General features: G+C 34.9%; 2 protein-coding genes and 1 long non-coding RNA gene across 5 annotated transcripts; 1 reads left to right on the forward strand and 2 right to left on the reverse strand.

The window, feature by feature from the left end:
- Positions 1–10,555: 10,555 nt before the first annotated feature.
- Positions 10,556–12,350, reverse strand: LOC120082532 (uncharacterized). 3 transcript variants are annotated; one of them, XR_016530434.1, is made up of 5 exons: positions 12,211–12,350; positions 11,602–11,968; positions 11,174–11,424; positions 10,939–11,000; positions 10,556–10,869 (listed from the first exon to the last, which is right to left on the reverse strand). It is a non-coding gene; the product is annotated as an uncharacterized LOC120082532 (long non-coding RNA). The 3 variants fall into 3 exon arrangements; XR_016530435.1 differs by lacking the exon at positions 12,211–12,350 and having other exon boundaries at positions 10,556–10,827; positions 11,602–12,123; XR_016530433.1 differs by lacking the exon at positions 12,211–12,350 and having other exon boundaries at positions 11,602–12,123.
- On the forward strand, positions 10,678–12,908 carry LOC120082514 (Emb:.1 protein, putative (Protein of unknown function, DUF642)). The gene is made up of 3 exons (XM_039037720.2): positions 10,678–10,855; positions 10,960–11,478; positions 12,175–12,908. The coding sequence occupies exons 1-3, from the start codon at positions 10,678–10,680 to the stop codon at positions 12,753–12,755; spliced, it is 1,278 nt and encodes a 425-aa protein (XP_038893648.2). The 3' UTR covers positions 12,756–12,908.
- LOC120082524 (Peptidase family M48 family protein) lies at positions 12,863–18,483 on the reverse strand. The gene is made up of 9 exons (XM_039037729.2): positions 18,162–18,483; positions 16,811–16,868; positions 16,069–16,136; positions 15,734–15,913; positions 15,243–15,339; positions 14,819–14,928; positions 14,549–14,682; positions 14,286–14,473; positions 12,863–13,189 (listed from the first exon to the last, which is right to left on the reverse strand). The coding sequence occupies exons 1-8, from the start codon at positions 18,381–18,383 to the stop codon at positions 14,338–14,340; spliced, it is 1,005 nt and encodes a 334-aa protein (XP_038893657.1). The 5' UTR covers positions 18,384–18,483; the 3' UTR covers positions 12,863–13,189; positions 14,286–14,337.
- Between the last annotated feature and the right edge of the window lie 1,777 nt (positions 18,484–20,260).

The following is a 20,260-nucleotide window of genomic DNA, read 5'->3' on the forward strand; positions in this document are numbered from 1 at the left end:
AACAAGGATCAATAAGCACTCTAATTCCTTAATTTTTGCAATAACTAAAGCATGCTTACACAGTAACAAGTGAGTTTCAAGTCATACCTTTGTAGAACTTCTTCAAAACTCGATTTTCAGCTGCTAACTTCTCCAAATATTTTATAGATCACCTCAAGATCTTCCTCACTATTCTCTTGGAGCTTTAGATTGAGTTGTGGAACTCAAAATAAGCTTGAATGAAGGAAACTTAGAGAATAGCTCACAGCAGCAACCCACTTGAAGAATACCTTCTTCAACATGAATTTCTCAACAAAAATTCTATAGATTGCATACCTCAATTCCACTCCAATCTTCTCAATATATTGCAAACTATTATGCAAAAAAGATGGTTGCATGAGATGCAGCTCATGCTTGGAGTTATTGAAGCCAAAATGAAGTGGGTTTTGTGTGAGCAACTTTGAAGGTGTAATGGAAAAAACCAAAATCTAATTTTTGTGTTTTTCAAACTTTTTCAATTTTCCAAAATGATTTCAAAAATCAATTTGATTTCTAAAATTGAAAATGTTATTAATTTTACAAAATTAATTTTCTTCAATAAAATTAATAAATAATTATTTAAACAATTTAAATAATTATAATTAATTTAATATCAAATATTAAATTAATTTTACACAAATCCACCTTCATATATTCAAATCATATTTAAATATTAATTCTCTTATTTTGTTTAATTATTAAAATTAAATGTGTAATTATATCTCATATAATTACTAATTACTTTAATTCTAATTTGAACGTTTCAAATTAACTTATCACGCTACTCTAAAGCTAATCCATTTACGAGCTAGTAGGAGGACCTTGCGGACCTACAGATCATGGGCTCCAACGATCCATCACAAAGACCATGGGAGAGTGTTTCCATAGATTTTTTCGCGGAGATTGAAAAGCATTACGGGGGACTCTCTCAACATCTATCAGTAGAGTTATCGCTAATTGGTTAAACTCATTAGCCTGAATTAATCCCCATTCGTTAACTAATGGGTCACTCCACTAAAGCCCATATTTGAATTAACCCCCATTCGATATAACTATGATTAGTAAGTTAACCCTTCACAGGTTGTTCGTAATAACGATTGGGTCAAATGTCTGTTTTACCCTCGAGATTACCTCGTGTTCCTTAAGTCCACTGATCCTCTAATAAACAATTGATTTGTGATCCAATCAACAAACCGAGTCCTCTCGGCCAATGAGAGGGTGAGGCCCCTTGTTCAAGACCCAAAGTTAGCACTTAAGGGAACAACCTCTCTACTATCCCTAAAAGAGGGTAGGAGTGAATTTCTTATTGCACCTTATGTCCCCAACTATCTACCCAGTCTTCCCCACTATTTCTCGATGGGCTCGAACCATTTCTCTTTCTTCCTCTATTAGGGGATCTCTAGTGTTGCCTCATCTCTTGAGGTTCATCAGTTAAGTCAAACAATCGTCCAGCCACTGCATACGCAGTTAGGATATCCTGTATTCTCTGTTCATACAATTTTGTTTTTGCCCGTGGTTTCAGACTTTCGACAAAACAAAAAACTGTCCTTTTCGAACATATCTCTTATGTCCAACATCAACCCGAAAAATTGTTTCACATAGTCTCTAATAGTGCAAGTATGTTTCAATTCTCGTAGCTTACGTCTTGCAAAAATTTCAACATTCTCGAGGAAGAACTGAGAATATAACTCTTGCTTCAGTCTCTCCCACGTGTCGATGGTGCACCGACCCTCTTAGATGTCCATGAAGCGGGACCTCCACCATAACTTGGCATCCTCTGCTAGATTCATCATCGCTAAGGAGATCTTTGTCTCTTCAATCACTGTGTTCGTAGCTCTTTTGCATCATATCAAAGATAAAATTTTCTAGTGTTTTCGTGTCACAAGCCCCATAAAAGGGCTTAGGCTCGGGTATTTTTACCCTATTGAATTGGACTGCACCCCCATCTAGGGCTTGATTTCCCATCGCTCTCATGGTGAGGTTTACTCTTGCACTGATATCCGAAATCTCTACCCGGACGAAATCGAGAGTGGCTCGAAAGTCTTTGGATAACTCAGTCTCCATCTGAATTATCACTTTCTACGAGTTGTCTAGTTCTTCGACACACTTTTCCACAGGGTAGTAGGATTTGACGAGCCATCCCCACGCTCAAAAGTGTTAGTTCTCGTAGTTTTCGCCTCTAGAGTCTCAACCCTTGTCAACAACTCCCTAACGAGCACCCGTCTAAGTGGCCAGCCACCACGTCAATTTCTCAGCCTTGTCAGAGACTTTTTGTAACTGAATTTCTAGGAACCAAGCCTGATTAGGGACTTCTATTAGATAGAGCATTTGCTCTTCTATCTTGACCAACTGGTCAACATGGGACTTGTCCAACTGTTTCGTAGCAGACATGATCACAACTTCTCAACTCCACGAGCCGACTTGGCTCTGATACTAACTGTCACAACCGTAGTTTCGTAAAGGTCTCAAGGCGATTGTGCGACACTTGTTCTCATCCTCGAACCAGCCAATCCAAATCCGAATAGCCAATGGCACAATGGGCGTTTCTCACAACCTCCACCCCCATTCTTGAGAAAATGTTTTAGAAAACAGGTTTAGAGGAAAAGGTTTTCGCAAACATTTGAAAGCATGATTAAGCAATGAACATTAGTCATACAGTTAGAAAGTAATAAGCAACAACACGACTTTATAGCATACAACTCACTAGTATGAGGATATGATGATTAGTCTTATCCCCATATAGTGCATTTTGAACAAAAACACATCTGCCGCCCTTGTATATGGAAATGGGCGAGCTGTCACACACTAAGAAAACTACATAGAAAGTAAACTACCTAGCAAAAGGAAATACATAGGATGAAAGCATGATAAAAAAGGGGTGGGGTGGACATGCAGCCATGAGCAACACGCCCTGGACAAGCATAACCATGACACACAACAAGGCAGAGTGTGGGCGTTAGAACACACACACAATTAGGTTGATTGTCGACAACTCACGCACATAGGCATTAAGCGCCCGCACAAAGGTAGGTGGATGAGCAGCCATTCACGTACACCCACGTTGAATGTCACAATCGCTCTTTCGGAAGCTTCTCTTAGCGATTGTGCGGCACTTGTTCCCACTCACAAACAAGTCAGCCGACTCGAATACGGACTGTCGGTGGCACACCGAGTGCCTCTCGCAATCTCCACCCCTGTTTAGGGAAAATGGTTTTAGAAAACGGGTTTGGAGAAAAGGTTTTCGTAAGAAGTTTTTGTGAGTGTGAATAAAGAAAGAAAGATTGTAGTAGGCTAGAAAGCAATAAGCAACCTTTTTCGATTACGAGGCTTTCACCCTGAAAACGGAACTAGACCCTGTTCCCTCTATGTCCATTCAATTTGAATCTTGCTGCATACCCCTAGATACACATATTTATTTAATGAAATTTTTTATTTATTTTGAGTATGAGTATACGGATTCCGTTTTTTTTATAAAGTTTTTCTACAAAAAAATCCAATGGATTTCCAATTTATGCAAAATTCTTTTCCATTTCGAGAATGTCTAATATATGTTTTACGTCTTCTATGCGAAAATGTTTTATTTTCATAAGTTCGTCTGGACTATTATTCAAAAGGTCAAATAATGTATGTATATTGGACCTTTTGAGGCAATTATAGATCCTAGGAGGCAATTCTGATTGGTCAATAAAAATATGTTTTAATGCTATTTCTTTTTTCTTTTTCCTTAGTTTAGCCAATTTCTCATGAAAAGTAAAAAGGGGTAAAGTAACTTTTTGTTTATTGTTTTTTAAATGGAAGTTACAACAGCTTTATAGAGTACTACTCCGGGTATGGGAAAGTGATGATTAGTCTTATCCCTATATAGTACATTCTGAACAAAAAGCCAACTGGCGCCCTTGCATATGCAAAAGGGCGAGTGGTCACTTACAATGAAAATATAAAGAAAGCAAGCTAACTAAGCTAATACAATACAAGATATGAAAGTATGCTAGAAGGGGGTTGGATCGGGCATGCGGCCATGGGCAACAGGCCCTGGACAAGCATGACCGTGATACTGAGCACACGCACAAGCTATGCATTAAGCGCTATGAGATGTGTGTTAGGCGTTGGATGCAAGGTGTGCTAGGTGTCGAACTTAGCAAGTGAGGTGTGCGTTGCTAGGCGTTGGGCATGTAGGTGTATGTGATGTTGGATGCATGGGTGGGCACTGCTAGACACACAGTAGGCGTGGAGTGTACGCGACTAGCGCGGGCACAAGGCAACATATAAGGCGTGCGAACGCAGGCATAGAGTGTTGAGTGATGTGCCTACTGAGTTTATCTTCTTCAATTTCTAGCCGACAAGCTCTACTTAACACCCCTGTTTCGCTAGTACAAATTTCACCATTTCTAACCAAATTGAACACAAGTTTCTTAAATAGATTTCTTAAACAACCTTTAAACTAACTAACCTTTGTTTTTTAGCTCCTAAATCCTTTTCAACAACCTAAAATTAGCTCAACATTTCACCTTGTTCAATTTTTCCCGAACCTTCAAACAACCTTTTGTTTTCCTTCAAATTCATTAACTTTTCGATTAAGATTCACCATGGTAGTCTTCCATCACCAACACCTGCCATCTCGACTGAAAGTGAAAGGAAGAGACATGACGATACGGAAGTGTTTGGCAATATTCTTAGTACCTTGGAGCTAGGAGATGGACTGCCCGAGGCTGGGGTTGTAAATCAACCACTACCTACGGAGGAGGAGACTGTAGTGGTAGCGGATAGAGTAATGGTGGCGGAGGCAGTGGCGACTGAAGAAGAAATGGGAAAAGATGTTCTGGCCCTAGAGATTCCTGAAGAAATTGCCAACGTAGAAGCCTATGATGGACCGCCAAGAAGAGAAGAAGAAGAGATTGCGATGGAAGAGGCCAAGGAGGCTGAAGTTGCGTTGGAGGAGGTTGTAGGAGAGGCGCAACCAGAGGTGGCTGAAGAGAAAAAGAAGAAGAACAACAACAACAAGGGAAAAAATGCTGGGGAGGCTGAATCTTCCCATCATCGCAAAGAAGATAAGAATAAAGAGAAAAAGGATGATGATGAAGATATGAAGGCCAGGAAGGAAAGAAAGAAGAAGGAGAAAGAAGAAAAGAAAATGCGCCGGCATGAATGAGGCGCCTGAGAAAAGAAGAGGAAGCGAGGCAAAGGGCTACGAGCCCGGAGATAGATGGAGAATCAACCTCCGTAAGGGAGGATAAGAGGGAAAAGGCACAGTTGATGAACCCAACGCAACCCGAAATAATGCAAATGGTTGCGATCGATGAAGGAGAAGAAGCAGAGGGAACCCCCCTAATGCGGCGTCGCAAGGAGAATGCACCGCAAGGGTCCACTATTGACCCTCAGAGATTAATTTTGGCATTGGAAGAGAAAGAGAGAAAAAGAAAAGAAGAGGAGGAGAAACAAGAAAAAATGGAGAGGGGCAAGCTCATCATCGCAGAGGGGAATAGAAGAAGAAGATTGGAGTTTGAAGAAATGTGACGCAACAATGAGCTTGCCATACTTGAAGGGATACAGAAGCACAAGGAGGAACAGTGTCTATTGCTGGCCTCTGAGCAATTTGAAGAAGAATTTGCGAGAGAAGAAAGAGAAGAAGAAAATGATTCACGGAGGAATGGAAGTAGACAAAAAATGGAATATGAAAGCAATCGAAACCTTTAATATGTCTATTAAGCGTTTGATACATGGTGTGTGAATGAAGAGATAAAGAAAGTGAAATACAATGATGAAAAGAGATAGAGTAGATACAAACAAGCGTCAACGTCTTGCCACCGATTCTGGTGGAGATCTGCTTGCCGGATTGGATGGATCAGATGGATGGATGAGCTTCCCTCTTAGGCTTGCTCAACCAGTAGCAAGGTTCTCAACACAGAGCTTCTCGGCGGGTATTCGGCAGAATAGAACTGAGACTCACCTCTCGGCTTTGTCTAGTCTTCTTCTTGAATTTCTTTAATTAAGCACTCAGCTCAGCCTTTTCTCTCAACACTTTGGCAGCAATTAGCCCCGTATCCAGTAGCATAAGTTTTCTTTGAAATCTATGGGGTATTTATAGGTGAGGATCTTTGACTCGGGCCTTGTGGTCCCCACTTGTTGTTATGGAAATTCCGAAGATGGAGAGATATTATTCTTTCTCTTATGCAATCAGACCGTCAATTCTGCACAACCGTTAGTTGTACACGTGTCTTAATCCTCCGCTTTTGCGTTGCTCATCTGCATCTTTTGATCATGAGTTCACATGCGGTGTTTGTTTTTATTACCGCATGCAGTTGAAAGTCAGCTATGGATCGACTATCGCATTGCGCCGTCATTGCGTTAATCGTCTCTTCATTGTTGATTGGCGGGCGCAATGTGACAGAGATGCGTTGATCAGTTCTTCTTGAGCCTTAAGCGCAAGCGGTGACTTGGTTTCCTGCAAAACAGAGTAAAATCTCCTTTTCTTCCAGCTTAAAAATGTTAGTGGGTGTAATTGCGATAATTTATAATTATTGTAATTCTGAGCTAATTTTCATACAATTAACGCATATTCACTAACTTTTGGCTGCAATATCTAGATAAGGCAGTCTAAATAACTTGTATTTCTACAAGTTATCAATAAAGAAGTGTCTTGAATGGGGAAATGAGATTTGGAGAAGATTATAGTTGAGAATGCAAAAAAATTGGGTTAGATTACCTGTCGACAAGGCATTTCTCTACTATTTCTGTTAGATTTTGGGGATGTCGGAATAGAAGGAAGGCTTTTTAACCTTGATTTTGTGTTGCGGTCGCTGGAAAGATGGATTTTTTTCCTCCCTTTGATGATTAGTTGGGTTGCTGGATGAGAAGGATGTGGAATGTCGTTTATCTTTTGATTTGGGAAGGATCGGGATTAGATTTTAGGGTTTTGTTTTTATTTTTATTGTTTTAAATGCATGCCTTATTTAGTGTGATAACAATTCATTGTAGGTGTAGATTTGAAATTTGTCAGATTCGTTATTTAGCATGATCATTGTTTACATATAACGTATTCGTTATTTTTTGGATATTTTTGGAACCTACTTCCTTCAAATTCCGAATGTTATGGGTTTAGGGTTAGTTAGGGGCAATTTTGACAATTTTTAGTTATTATTTTTTAATATTTAATTTTGTTTTACTATTTTCACAATTTTGAAACAATTTTTTATTTTTCCAAAATAAACCTTGAAATTTGATATTTGTCTTGACAGCCTTAAATTTATTGACATTTTCTTAAATCCATGAACCTATTATTTATAAATAAAGGTGTTCAAATGATCCGACAACCTGGATTACCCAATCCAATACAAATAGAGTTGGGTTGGATTAGTTTTATTCTTGAGTTAGGTTGGGTTAAAAATTTGAGAAATAGCAAAATTTAAAATTTCATTTGGAAAAATGGCAAAAATATTTCAAATTTGTAAAAATGACAAAGCGAATTTAAATAATAGAAAATACAAATTGGTAAATGATCAAACTACCCCAAAGACTAACAAATTGAGTATAAAAAAACAATGCTTCAAAAAACAACTCAAAAACTGCGAATACACTCTACCTAAACTTCTAAAAGCAAAAAAAAAAAAAAAAAAAACATAGCATTGTCAAAATCTTAGAAAGGGTTTGAAAATCTAAAAACTCGCCAATATGGACCTCACTGAGAAACAATTGGCGATGGTGTATATGTGGTTTGATGCTCACCACTGGTGGCATACGGCTACTTAGAGAACAAGTCGATAATGAGCAAAAGAAGATTTGACTGCAAACCAAAATGTAGCAGAGAGGGTGACGGTGAGAAAAAAAAAGAATGGAAGATTCTAAAGAAGGTGACCCAAGATGCAACTGTGGTGATGAGGGTATGCTGGGAGAGTTTGTGGAAATGTTATGGCTACAAGCTTGTTGCAAATGAGAAATAGAAAATATAGAAATAAAAGGATAGGATAAGAGGGAGGTAAAGTAGAATTATGATTTTTTTAAAAAAAATATATATTTTTAAACATGTAGGGAAGAAAGTGCTTAATTTCACAAAAATTATAAATATATTGAAACTTTGGAAATAAGGGTTAGGTTTTTTATTAAAAAAATGAAACAATATAAAACAAATCTTATCGAAATAATAAATAGGTATATAAAGAGTAATAATATACACACAAAAAATTAATATAATAACAAAATGTATAAACAAATCATTAAAAAAAAAAACAGAATCTGATAACAAAAGATAGATTCAAATAAATATTGTTGGAGAAAAATTAGAAGAATATATCATTTAAATTTGGAAACATGAATCATTAATTTTCAGAGCCCATTAAGGACAAACTGGAAATATGTTTAAATTTATATCTATACTACATCAGAAAATAGTCAACTACCACACAAAAATCATAATTGCAATTCTCCAACATTCCCTGCAACCGTGGATGTTCCAATTTATTGTAGTGTCTAATTCTTATTCTCTCTGATGAACAAGTTTTCATCTTCTTTGGCCGAAAAACAAAGAAAGTTGATTATAATAATAAAATAAAAGAAGATTGAATCGTCATACAAGAACAAATGTAGAGGAAAAGAGGAAAATCAATAAATCAATGAAAAGAGGAAAAGAGAAATCTAATCCGTTATAAAGTCATAGCAAAAACAATACCTTGTGAAAAAAACCATAAGAAAATAAACACTTTATGTGAATAACAAAAGTGATGGATATTTTTTTTATGATAGTGATGGATATTTTTTTTTTTCCAAAATGTCAAAATAATATAAACATCTAATAATATAAAAAAATTTAAATATGAGAAAGATCCAACTAATTTATTAAGAATATGTATAAAATTATGAAAAACAATTCAGAGGTTAGAATAAATTTAAATTTTGATTAGTTAAAATGAAATTTGATAATTTATGAAAATTTAAAATAGAAAATTTGATAGAAAAATCTGGATATTTAATTAAAATGAGATTGATTCGAAAAGTAGTTAAATAGAACCTAAATTAATAATAAAATATGTAAATTACATTAACTACATGAGGGAAATGGCAATTAAAATAAGCAATTACCCTCTATACAACACTCAACCTTGTTTATGATTATATACTTACCATTATTTGTAGTTTCATCAGTAACAACTACAAACCAGACAAAGGCAAATCATGTATTTAAAAATTTGTGGTCATGTGCATGTCACATGAGTTACCATACATCTTATTATTGACTGATTTTGCTATTTTTCAAAACGAAATTCTTGTCATTTGCTCCAATTCCTCTAAAAAATTTCAAATTTGTCATTTGGGCCTCAGGTTCAATAACTTTTTTCTGACTCAATCCACCCCAAATTACATACATATTAATATATTGTGAAATGTTTTTCTTTTAGTATTATTATGATGTTTATCTTTGTTTAAAGATTATAATGGAAATCATGGATATTTAATAATTAATATTTAAATTTTATGAAATTTTAGTTATTAGTGATGTTGTAGATAAAATTTTAAACAATTTAAACTAATATGTATTACAAAATAACATGTAGAATTAATCTAAACAGAATGCATGATAATAAAATATTAATTTATTAAAGACAAAAATATTATATAAATGTAAATTATATTGAATTAATATATAAATTATTATGAAGAAAAGTAAAAATACTATTGGAATCAAATACATCATTATAAGAAATTTCTACCAAACAAGTACGACGATTTACAAACTTCTTATAAAAGAAACGGAACAATATTTGAAGTTAATATGTACTTGCACAAAAAAAAATGAAATGATAATTGAAAATGTGTATAAGTTATATTTTTAAAGAATTTCAAAATTAATCAAATATATTCTCGATAAACTCCTACTAACGAAATGATAGATACTGGGAGTCGAATCTAAAAGTTTTGCTTGTAATCTTTTTTTTCATTGTGTTATATCTATTAGTACTTTAAATTTAATGGTTACATTTATTACTATCCAAAAAAAAATTATAGCTAATAAAATCTTATGTACAACTAAAGAAATACTACCGAATTAATTTTTTTAATATAATTTGAAAGGAGAGAATTCAAAACTTAATCCTTTTTTTTTTTTTTGCTAAGACCCACATAGAAATGTGTTATCGATGTGAGTAAAGCTAAAGCAACATTAGTACTTATATCATTTGTGGGTGCAGATAACTCTCTGTATGATTTTTCAAAGTCAAGAGCCTCCGACCAATTCGAAACAAAAATAAAAATCACATTAGTCTCGATGATTATTTTATGTTATGCGGAAGGAAGTTTCCTTTCAGTTCTCATCCCTTAGAATCTTCTGGCAATTGGATGGCCAAGGCCAAGTGGAAACCACATGATTGGTCGTACTTTCAAATTCATTAATGTCCATCTCAGAAAATTTTCTAATATTGTAGCAATGTTATCTTTTCTTTAACATTTGACCATATGCTACTTTCATTTATTTATTAAATGTTTCTATTTTTATTTTTATTTTTTTTTACCAAAAGAACTTCTTCTTCTATCCTTATACTAAACTCCAAACAAAAACTTATTAACTTCGATATATTAACTATATTAACCTCATACTTATTAACCTCACTTAGTCGATCAAACGCTCCCTCTTTAGAAGTATATTCTGGGTTGTCCACGACACATTACTTAATGATAAAACCCACTCAACTAGCTAGCTGTACCTGCTTGTCTTGCAAACTCCAAGTCAAAGTCTACCCATTTCTCCACGTGACAATGGCATTCTGGCTCCCTTCTTCCTCCAACCAATCAACGCGACTGCTGGAAATTCTCCTCCTCCTCCTTGTTTCCACCGGAGTAACATCCAGAGGTAAAGCTCAGCCACTGCTTTAACAATTTCAGAAACTGAAAAAAATAATAAGAAGAAAACCCCATTTTATCTCCTTCTCTTACATTGTCTCTGTTCATTTTCAGAACTTCTGAAGAATGCAGATTTCGAATCTCCGCCGTCAAACCTGCCGAAGAATTCAAACAAAACATCAGTAACACTGAACAAAAACAACACAATTCCAGGATGGACATTTCAGGGGGCGGTTGAGTACATAACAGTTGACCAAATAAAAAACATTTCGTTGCCAGACAAAGGACATGCCATATTATTGGGTGAAGATGGAAAAATCAACCAGACCTTCAAAGCCGATGTGGATTTTTTGAGTTACTTGCTGACCTTTGCGTTTGCACCAGGTGGTCAGAACTGTTCGGTTACAGCTCCATTACAGATCTCTGCACCGGATACTGATTCGGTGTTTAGCTTTAGCCAGCATTATGGAAAGGAGCCATGGGAGGTCCATGGCGTTTATCTGGGCAGCTGGGGAGATGAAGAGCCTGTAAACCTTGAAATTCTAAGCCAAGCAAACGATTCCACACCAACCTGTTGGCCTGCAATTGACTCGCTTCATATCAAGACAATGGGTATAGTGATGCCAGACAGTGGTAAGTACATGATTTCTAAGATCCTCATAATGTGCTCAAAAACCATCAATATTTTGCCTGACACATCTAAAAATATCGCACTAGCTCAATGAGAGCTAGTTTCTCAAAATAATTTTTTCTAACCTGTATCAGTAAACTAGTGCTCTCGCTCTCCCTGCTTTTCTGGTGGCGATTTCTAACCAAGTCGTTGGGATTTTCGTATGGATGTCCATTTCCAAGAGAACAAATGAAATTTGACCCACTGCTTGAAATCAAATTTGGTCTTCAGCAAGCGCATTGTGAAATTACCGATTCAACCCACAAACATGCTCTATGGACTGAGCGGCGAACATGGATCTCATTTCTTCCTATCACATATCGCTCCTTCCTTTCGCTTCTTTGATTTTTTTTCCCTTCTGCAACTCTTTCCCCTTCGCGGCTGGATTCTTCCTCTCACTCTCTCTTCTTGATCTCACTCCTTGGTCTTGCTCACCATCTTCCATCATTGGTTCTAGAGAGAAAGATGGGTGAGAGGAAGAGAATAACAAAATAATACAAAAAAAGCAAAGTGTTAGAAAAACTTAATTTGAGTAACAAGGTCAGCTAATATCAACACAAGCTTTCTGGTAATCCTTATAAAACGAAAACTCGAAAATAATATTGTAAATCTCAAAAAGCTTTCACTTAAGATATATTTGGTGCTCTTGATTGGCGCAGACAACTTAGTAGTCAATGGAAGATTTGAATACGGACCAGATTTTCTTGAGAGCTCAGAGGGAGGAGTTCTGCTGGATTCAGCTCCTACTCCTTTCTTTTCACCACTAATACAGTGGGCAATCCTGGGGAAAGTCAGATACATAAATTCAAAACACTTCTTTGTACCACAAGGCAATGCTGCTGTAGAGTTGGTATCAGGAGTTTCATCTGGAGTTCAAGCAGCACCGAAACTCCAGGCAGGTTCTTCTTATACCTTGAATTTCACACTGGGTGATGCCAATGATTCGTGCAAAGCTACATTTCTTGTTGGTGTTCAAGCTGGATCTACATCTCGGAATTTCACACTGGAGAGTAATGGAACAGGTTCAGCTGTAAAATTCTCCATGACATTCAATGCAGCAGCTCCTGATGTTAATACAATCACATTCCTTAGCTACACTACATCCCAAACAAAAGATGGAGACCTCTGTGGTCCAGTCATAGATGATGTCATTTTGAGTGTTTCTCACGGGCTCAGAATTTCTGTGCCGTGGAAGAGTGTGATTCTTCTGTGTTTGATTATAATCATCTGTTTTCTCTGAGGGCAGTGTCGAGGAATTTCAACATTTTGACAAGTTAGGAAACCTGTATTATTGCTGTACCTTTCTTCTTTGAGGAAAATTCAGAATAAAAACCAGCAAACATTGTATTTTGTCTCAAACGAAGTATACTTTATTTATTTGTGGAGATAAAAAGGAGCCACAGTAATTGTTACAGTACAGTACATTTACATTGTTGTAAATTCTTATCTAAGATTGAGTATAATTTGCTACCGAACTGGAAGCAATGAATATTTATATACCACCTCTGTGTCGATGTAAATTCTGAAAATGCTGCTTCGTGTCACGATAACACTGAACTTTGTTGTACATATGACACGAATATCTAAGAAGCCTCCAATTAGGAAGTTTGGAACATAATCGTCAATGGTGGAGCGCTATTCATACACTGTCCATTGTATTGGCCTTTTGATGACCTGTAAATGATGCAAAATAACGAAACACAATGCTAAGCGTATCAGATAGAGATGATAGAAATGCTTACAGTACCATACAATTGCGAGGACTAGAAAATGATGATTCCATCAAGGAAATCTGTAACTTCACCAGATGTATTAAACCAACTAATAAAATGGATACGGTTAAATTACAAGTTTAGTCCCTGAACTTTTAAGTTTCCATGTAGGACATCACTAGACTTAAAACAGTGTCTAGTAGGTTTTTGAACTTTCATTTGTATGTCTAACTAGTCCTTGGACTTAAAATATATCTAATAAGTCCTTCAACTTCCAATTTTATGTTTAATAGATCCATCCTTCAACTTTCAATTTTGTGTCTAATGGAACCTAAACTTTCAATTTTTTTATCTAACTAGACTGAATTTTAAATATGAAATTCAAAGACTTATTCAACACAAAATAAAAAATCCAATGACCTAATAAACATTTTTTTAATTTGAAGGATATTGAAAACATAATTCAAAATTTTGGGGACCTATTATACACTTTTTAAAGTACAAGCCTCAAACAGACACAAAACTAAAAGTTTAAGGACTAATCTTGTAATTTAACCATGGATACCGTAAAAATTGTTTTAACATTTTAGCAAGATGATGGCAGCATAGTGAAAAATATCCTCCCATGTACCTAACAAACGATACCATCCTAAATTCCAAAGTAGTATACTCTAAACAGCAGTTCATTCTGTCATGCGCCATTTTTCACATCTTTTAGCCTTGGACAAGATAATGTACAGGAAGGATCAAGTATATAATACAAAATCAGAAAATTAACATGCTTCCAGTTCCACGATAGAATGTGATATAAGGATTCCATCATTCCACAAACAAAACACTACTACTGTAACAGATGACCTATTATTGATCACATTTGATTTTCATAGTTATGCGATCATATTGATGTTTAAGTTTATAAAGGTCATGGTAACGTAGACTAAGATAAAAAAACATATGTGAAGAATATAAGTCATAGTAATGTAATCCTATTAATGTTTAAGGTAATCGACATCACAGCCACTGGACAAAAGGATAAAAAGAAACTCAGAATCACTTACCATATAAAAGGTACTGTAACTGTCAATATTTCTGATTATGTACGCAAGGCAGCTATGCTGTTTCAACATAATTGATCTTTGTTCCACGTTTCAAAAGATTTTTATATTCTTGACTTTTTGACCAATCATCAATCTCACGTGCTCGTAAAACAGGTAGAGGATGTGAGAGTTGTCTTGTTTGAGCATTTCTGCAAACACAATCAGCTAGATAAGAACATAGACTGAAATAACTTTATATTTTATACGCTTCACAAATTATTCACCTTATATACCATCCTATGGGGCTTGAAGAAGCTTTGTCATATGAGCGAGCTTGCTCCAAAAAGGCGTCCACATTCAGTTGATCGGCCATAGATGGACAGCCCCCAGCTAATTTCATCAGAACAGAGATGACCACCTCTTGTTGGAGCAAATGAGTAATAAAATAGATGAGAAAAGAAGTTTCAAAAATAAAATTCATCTACAGATAAGGAGGGGGAGAGAGAGAGAGATTCAGAAGGAATATGAGGTTTCTAGTTAAATAAATTCTGTACTTTAGAATCCTGTGCAACAAGAAGGGCAGCACGATCACAAGTTAGCTCTGCTGCTCGAAGCCAACGAAATAACTGTTCTTCTAAGTTCTGAGCTAAAAATCCACCAAGCCCTATAAAACATAATAAATGAAATTTAGGCATGTTTTTTAAATACTTTTACCCTGAGCCTACAAATCCCTGGGTTTTATTTTTCCGTTTAAATATCACATCATAATGTTTGCCGTGAATTAACATGAAGCAAAATTACTTACTTTCATGCTAAAATTTTTGTGTGCACACGAACAGTGACTTGTTCTAGAATTAGAATGTTGCACAATTGCATTAATGCTTAATAGTTAGTGCTCTTTCATTCTCCAAAAGGACCAATCAACAAATAGCCCCAATAATTATATTATACTAATCAAACCGTGATTTAAATGCTTACCAGGTACAGTGTAAGCTCCCAGGGTAAGAATATTCGCAAATGTAAGCCACACACCATGATCACATTTTAGATGACCCAATTCATGAGCCAAAACAGCCTGAATATTTCAAGTGATAGAAAATTACGGCATGCGACACATAGCATCAATAAGAAACAAAATGATGGACAACAAACATGCAAAAATGAAATAATAAATAACAATATACGTGAGTTCCACATTATGGTTTGGCCATGTATTTGATCAATGATGTATGGGCTAAGCATTTTCTGTTTTCCGTTTTGTTTTATGTTTTTTGTTCCTTTGTTTCTTTGTTTTTTTATTCTTTTTATTTTTATTTTTTTTTATTTTTTTTTTTTTTTGGTATTACAAAAGTTGAAGATACAAATTGAATCAGTAACTTGAGAGGCTAAACTTAGACTGCATCAGATATGTATAATTCTGGTTAGCATGGATGCTATTGATGAGATCACAGCATAAGATAACTGCTGACCTGCAATTCTTTTTGTGTAAGAAGCTCCACAAGGCCAGTATGAACAACAATAAACGGCTTTTTACCATTTATGGCTAAAGTATAAGCGTTTGGAACAGGATTTTGACGGACATATAGATCTGGAGCCTCAACATTCAGTACTTTGGCAGCCTCAATCATCAATTGATGAAGATCTGAAAGCTGAAAAAGGAAGAAACATTTGCTAAACACTAGTAGTAAAATCCCCAGGCTCAATCCCATCACGTTCACATAATAAGGAACAACAAATGCTCATCATCCAATTTTCCATATTACAAAAAGTACTATTGTTGGATGGATTTTTAGGGTTGAAAAACCTGATTTTTAGAAACAAGAATTGATGTTCCTATGTTCTCAAGAAGCATGACTTGCTCAGTCACGGTTCCTGCAATGATGAAACAACAGTACCATTAAACAGGAAAAAAATAATAGCACTATGTAGCCAAAGAGCAGCAAACCAGTATGGAAGAAACTATTTGAAATATATACTATATCAAAAAAAATAAATAAGATCAGCTCGTATAACCCATATAAGTTGGCATAGTGGATAATAAGACCAATGTAAATTGTAAAGGACTTAGAGAAAACGGATTCAAGTCATGTTGGTCAACAACTACCTAGAATTTAATATCCTATGCGCTTTCTTAGTAATAAAATGTAGTAGGATAGGCAGGTTTCTCTTGAAAATCGTTGAGGTGTGTGCTAGCTAGCTCAAACACTCACATATATAAAAAGAAAATAATTTATGCTCACGTGACCATATACATATAATATGTTTCTGTAGAAAGGTTGATATACCGTCTTTAATGATTTAATCATCTTGATGAAAACGTCACCAACCTGATGGCAGATCAGATTTCTTAAAGCTCTTTTGTAAGTTCATTAACTGGAACAGGTTCACAAGATTAATTCAACTTGTAACAACTAACAACTCAGTCATGTCCCAACAATAAATTATGGATACTCAAAAGAAAAAGCAGAAAATTGTTTCTGATAGGTATGTCCAAATCAACTGGATGCTCAATAATCATTCCGAAGTTCTTCAGTTCTCAGTCTTACCCAATAAAACCTTCCCCAGCTCGCTCAACCCTGGAATTGCCCGCAATATCATTGTGTTCTGCATGAAAGAACAATGCTTGACTTAAGCAACAAAGTATCTGACTACTAACATAATTATTTTTTTTAATTAAAAAGAAGGATATCGACATAAGTTACTTCTATCATCTAACATCGTAGAGTACACCATTGAGTTTAATTTCAAATTTTGTAGGAAATAGAATTCTTTTTTATTAGACAATTTTACAATCCTTTTGTTTTTCTAGAGACTTGAATATAATATGTATTAAATGTTGAGTCAAAATCAGAAAGAGAGAAGACTCCGTTAATGGTTATGAGGAATTCTTTTGGAGTGAAATAACGAATTGAAAAGATTAATTCACTTAGTCTAAATCAAAAGCTTAAACTTCTTGGTCTAATGCAGTATAAATGGTATCACAACAATAGGTCCAAGCTTGAATTCCTACAATGTCAGTATCTTCTCATTTTTATATTTCATATCTTACGCATCAAGCCTCGAAAACCAAAAGTACCTTTCAAATCAGTATCAGAATTAGAATAAACTTCCATTATCAATATCAGAGAACAAACATTGTAAATAAATTCTCGGAACACACCCAACAAATATGAAGAAAAACTAATTGGTTCTTTGTACAGATGACCTTAAATTTTTTTTTAAATGTAATTTGACTGGCTTTTTCAAAACAAAGTATTCAAACCTTTTGCTAGGTCATCAAGCCTTTTTTCGGATTTTTTTTTTTTTTTTTTCCTCATTCTAATTCTAGTTCTAGCTCACTTTCCTGCTCTATTTTCGTTATCTCGTTTTGTTCTTGTTCTAGCTCTGATCCTTGCTTTAGTTTTTAGTCACTTTCTCTCTGCATGTGGTTCGTTTGGCACCTAGAAAAGCTCCATTCGTTGCCATGAATCATCCCGCATTGCCAGAAGAATTAAAAAAAATTCTGCTTCTTGTCGCGGTTGCCATCATCATAGACCAAATACAAGGAACCGAGTGATATCATTACTGGAGATGAAATATAGAGAAGGGATCTAGAGAAAGTTGACAAAAGGAAGAAGAGAGGGAGGGAAATTTAGAGAGAGAAATGAGAGAAAGGAAGAAAAGGGAATATTAAAAAAGAAAAAAAAGAAAAAAAAGAAGTTCGAAAAGAATTTTAAAAACTTATTTTGAAAACCAAATTTAAAGTTGAATCTAACACATGACCCAAAACTAACCTGTCTCATATCAGTCAGAGGCACAGTTAAAAGAAATTCATTTCCATAGCAAACAAGAAACTTCATCAATCTCAAAAAAGATGTATTCATAGAGCCAGTTAAAGAAACGAGAAGAACTTTGAACCTGCTTATCGAGAGGATGACGGAAATCGTCGGCATCAAGGTCTCGGAAGGCGAGGGAGGCAGCTCTGCAAACGGAAGACCTAATTCTCGTAGTGACCGGCGATTGGATTCGGAATCCGATTCGGAGGGTAGTGAAATTGAATCTGTGGGAGGATGGAGATCCGATTCGGGTAGGAACAGGATTTGTGGTGAGGCAGAGGGAAGAATAGGGAATTGAAGCCATGGAAGCAGAGAGATAGGAAGAGGTTAGAGAGGGAAATGGAGATTAGTGGTTTGATTGGGGCATGAAAAGAGGCTGATGATATTTTGTTTTGGGGTTACGTTTTGGATTTACGGCCACTGACCGTACTTATGGTGAACATTTGGCGCCATTTCGTTTTCCTTTGACCGTTGATCGCCCATCAACCTTTAAACCCACCTCCCTCATCTAAAATCTAACAGCTTCTTATTATGATAAAAACAATAACAATTATACTGTTAATATATTATATATTAAATGATATTACAAAATTTTTAATATAAAACAAGTTCAAAAATTAATTAGTAATAGTTTATATTCTACCTAATTAGTAAATAACTAAATATATTTTCATCACATTTTGAAATTTTGTTTAAATAAAGAATTTAATTTATGAATTTGCTACCAAACACATACATGAAAACATGAAATACAACTTTGTTTTCATTGAATCCTTTTTCACTGAATCGCTTGTTTTCAAATTTATGTTTTCAGATTGTCTACCAACCCTAATAATCTCTATGAAAATTTTAAAAAAATATATATGAATCTCAAACAAAGAATAAGATTCGAGAATACATATGTTTATAATTTGAATTATGTTAGTTGATTATTTGAACATATGAGTGGAGATGATTTTGGTATCTTGACCCTAAAATTGTACTTATGTTGGCATGAATACTTAAAAGAAAATATTATTTGACGCGGCTTAATTGTATGAGATTTTATTTGTATAAATCAAATATGACTTAAAGTGATTAAATATTCTAATATTTGAATCCTCACCTCCTCCTTTGGATCCCTTCAAGGTAAATGGGCGGCTTTTGTCGATGCGGACATGGGTTTTGGAGTTATTGTTAGTAGTTCTAGTGTTGAAACTATGTTGGCTATCATCGCTTTTTATGAAGGCAAATGATAAGTAAGCTGCATCGATTACGTTTGAGAACTCCTCTTAAGTGAACCCCTACGGCAATAATAAGAATGATCCTTATTAATGAATTGATAAATAACTCCAAGAAAGCTAAATACATTTGGCTTGGAAAGATGATCAAAGATCAAGAAGAAAGAAAAATTTGTTCTTAATTTTAGGATCACAAACTTTTCACAATCTAATAGATCAAATTTAGATTGAAAGTTCTAAAATATGAATTCTAAACACAAGAATACAAAGAAAGCATAAAAATTTGAGAGATTAAACTCTATGATAAATCCATTCAAATTTCAATTCTATCTTCAAATAACAAAAATACATCGATATTTATACTAATTGAAAAGACACTATGAAAGGATACAATCTTTCACCCTATATTGTTTAAAATTTAGCCCCAACCAAGTTTATACATGAACCTTCAATAAATGTAAATACATGAAATAAATAGATACAAATGACATTAAATATGTGAATGAATATTCATTATCTCTTCAGTGTCCAAATGACTTTTGGAGCTCCAAAGATAGTATTTCTTCGTCATAAGATTGAAACTTAGTTAGGAAGCAAGCATTTAATCTTTCTTGATTGGGTGGACTTTGAGTAACCTTCCATTGATTGTCGGCATGAGCTTCATTTGAATTAGTTTGAACTTGTTTAGCTTCATTTTCTTCGTATAAAACTCTATTCTCTCCTTCGTTGGTCTAACTCCTTATCAATTTTTGAAGCTAACGTCTTTTCTCTCTTGGCTGAAGCATATTTCCCATCACATGAAATCTCTCAACATGAAAAGATAGATACGCTGATTAGATTCAAACTTTTGTTGCTTCCCTCCGTAACATATTGAATTATAGATAAATTTATGACTTTCTCGTTGTCATGTACAAGTGTAACTCAATTACTCATGATTTGGCCTCTTAGAGTCCTCGGCAAA

The sequence above is a fragment of the Benincasa hispida genome, chromosome 1 (genome assembly GCF_027475165.1).
Source record: "Benincasa hispida cultivar pf3 chromosome 1, pf3_genome.v1.1, whole genome shotgun sequence".
NCBI lineage: Eukaryota > Viridiplantae > Streptophyta > Magnoliopsida > Cucurbitales > Cucurbitaceae > Benincasa > Benincasa hispida.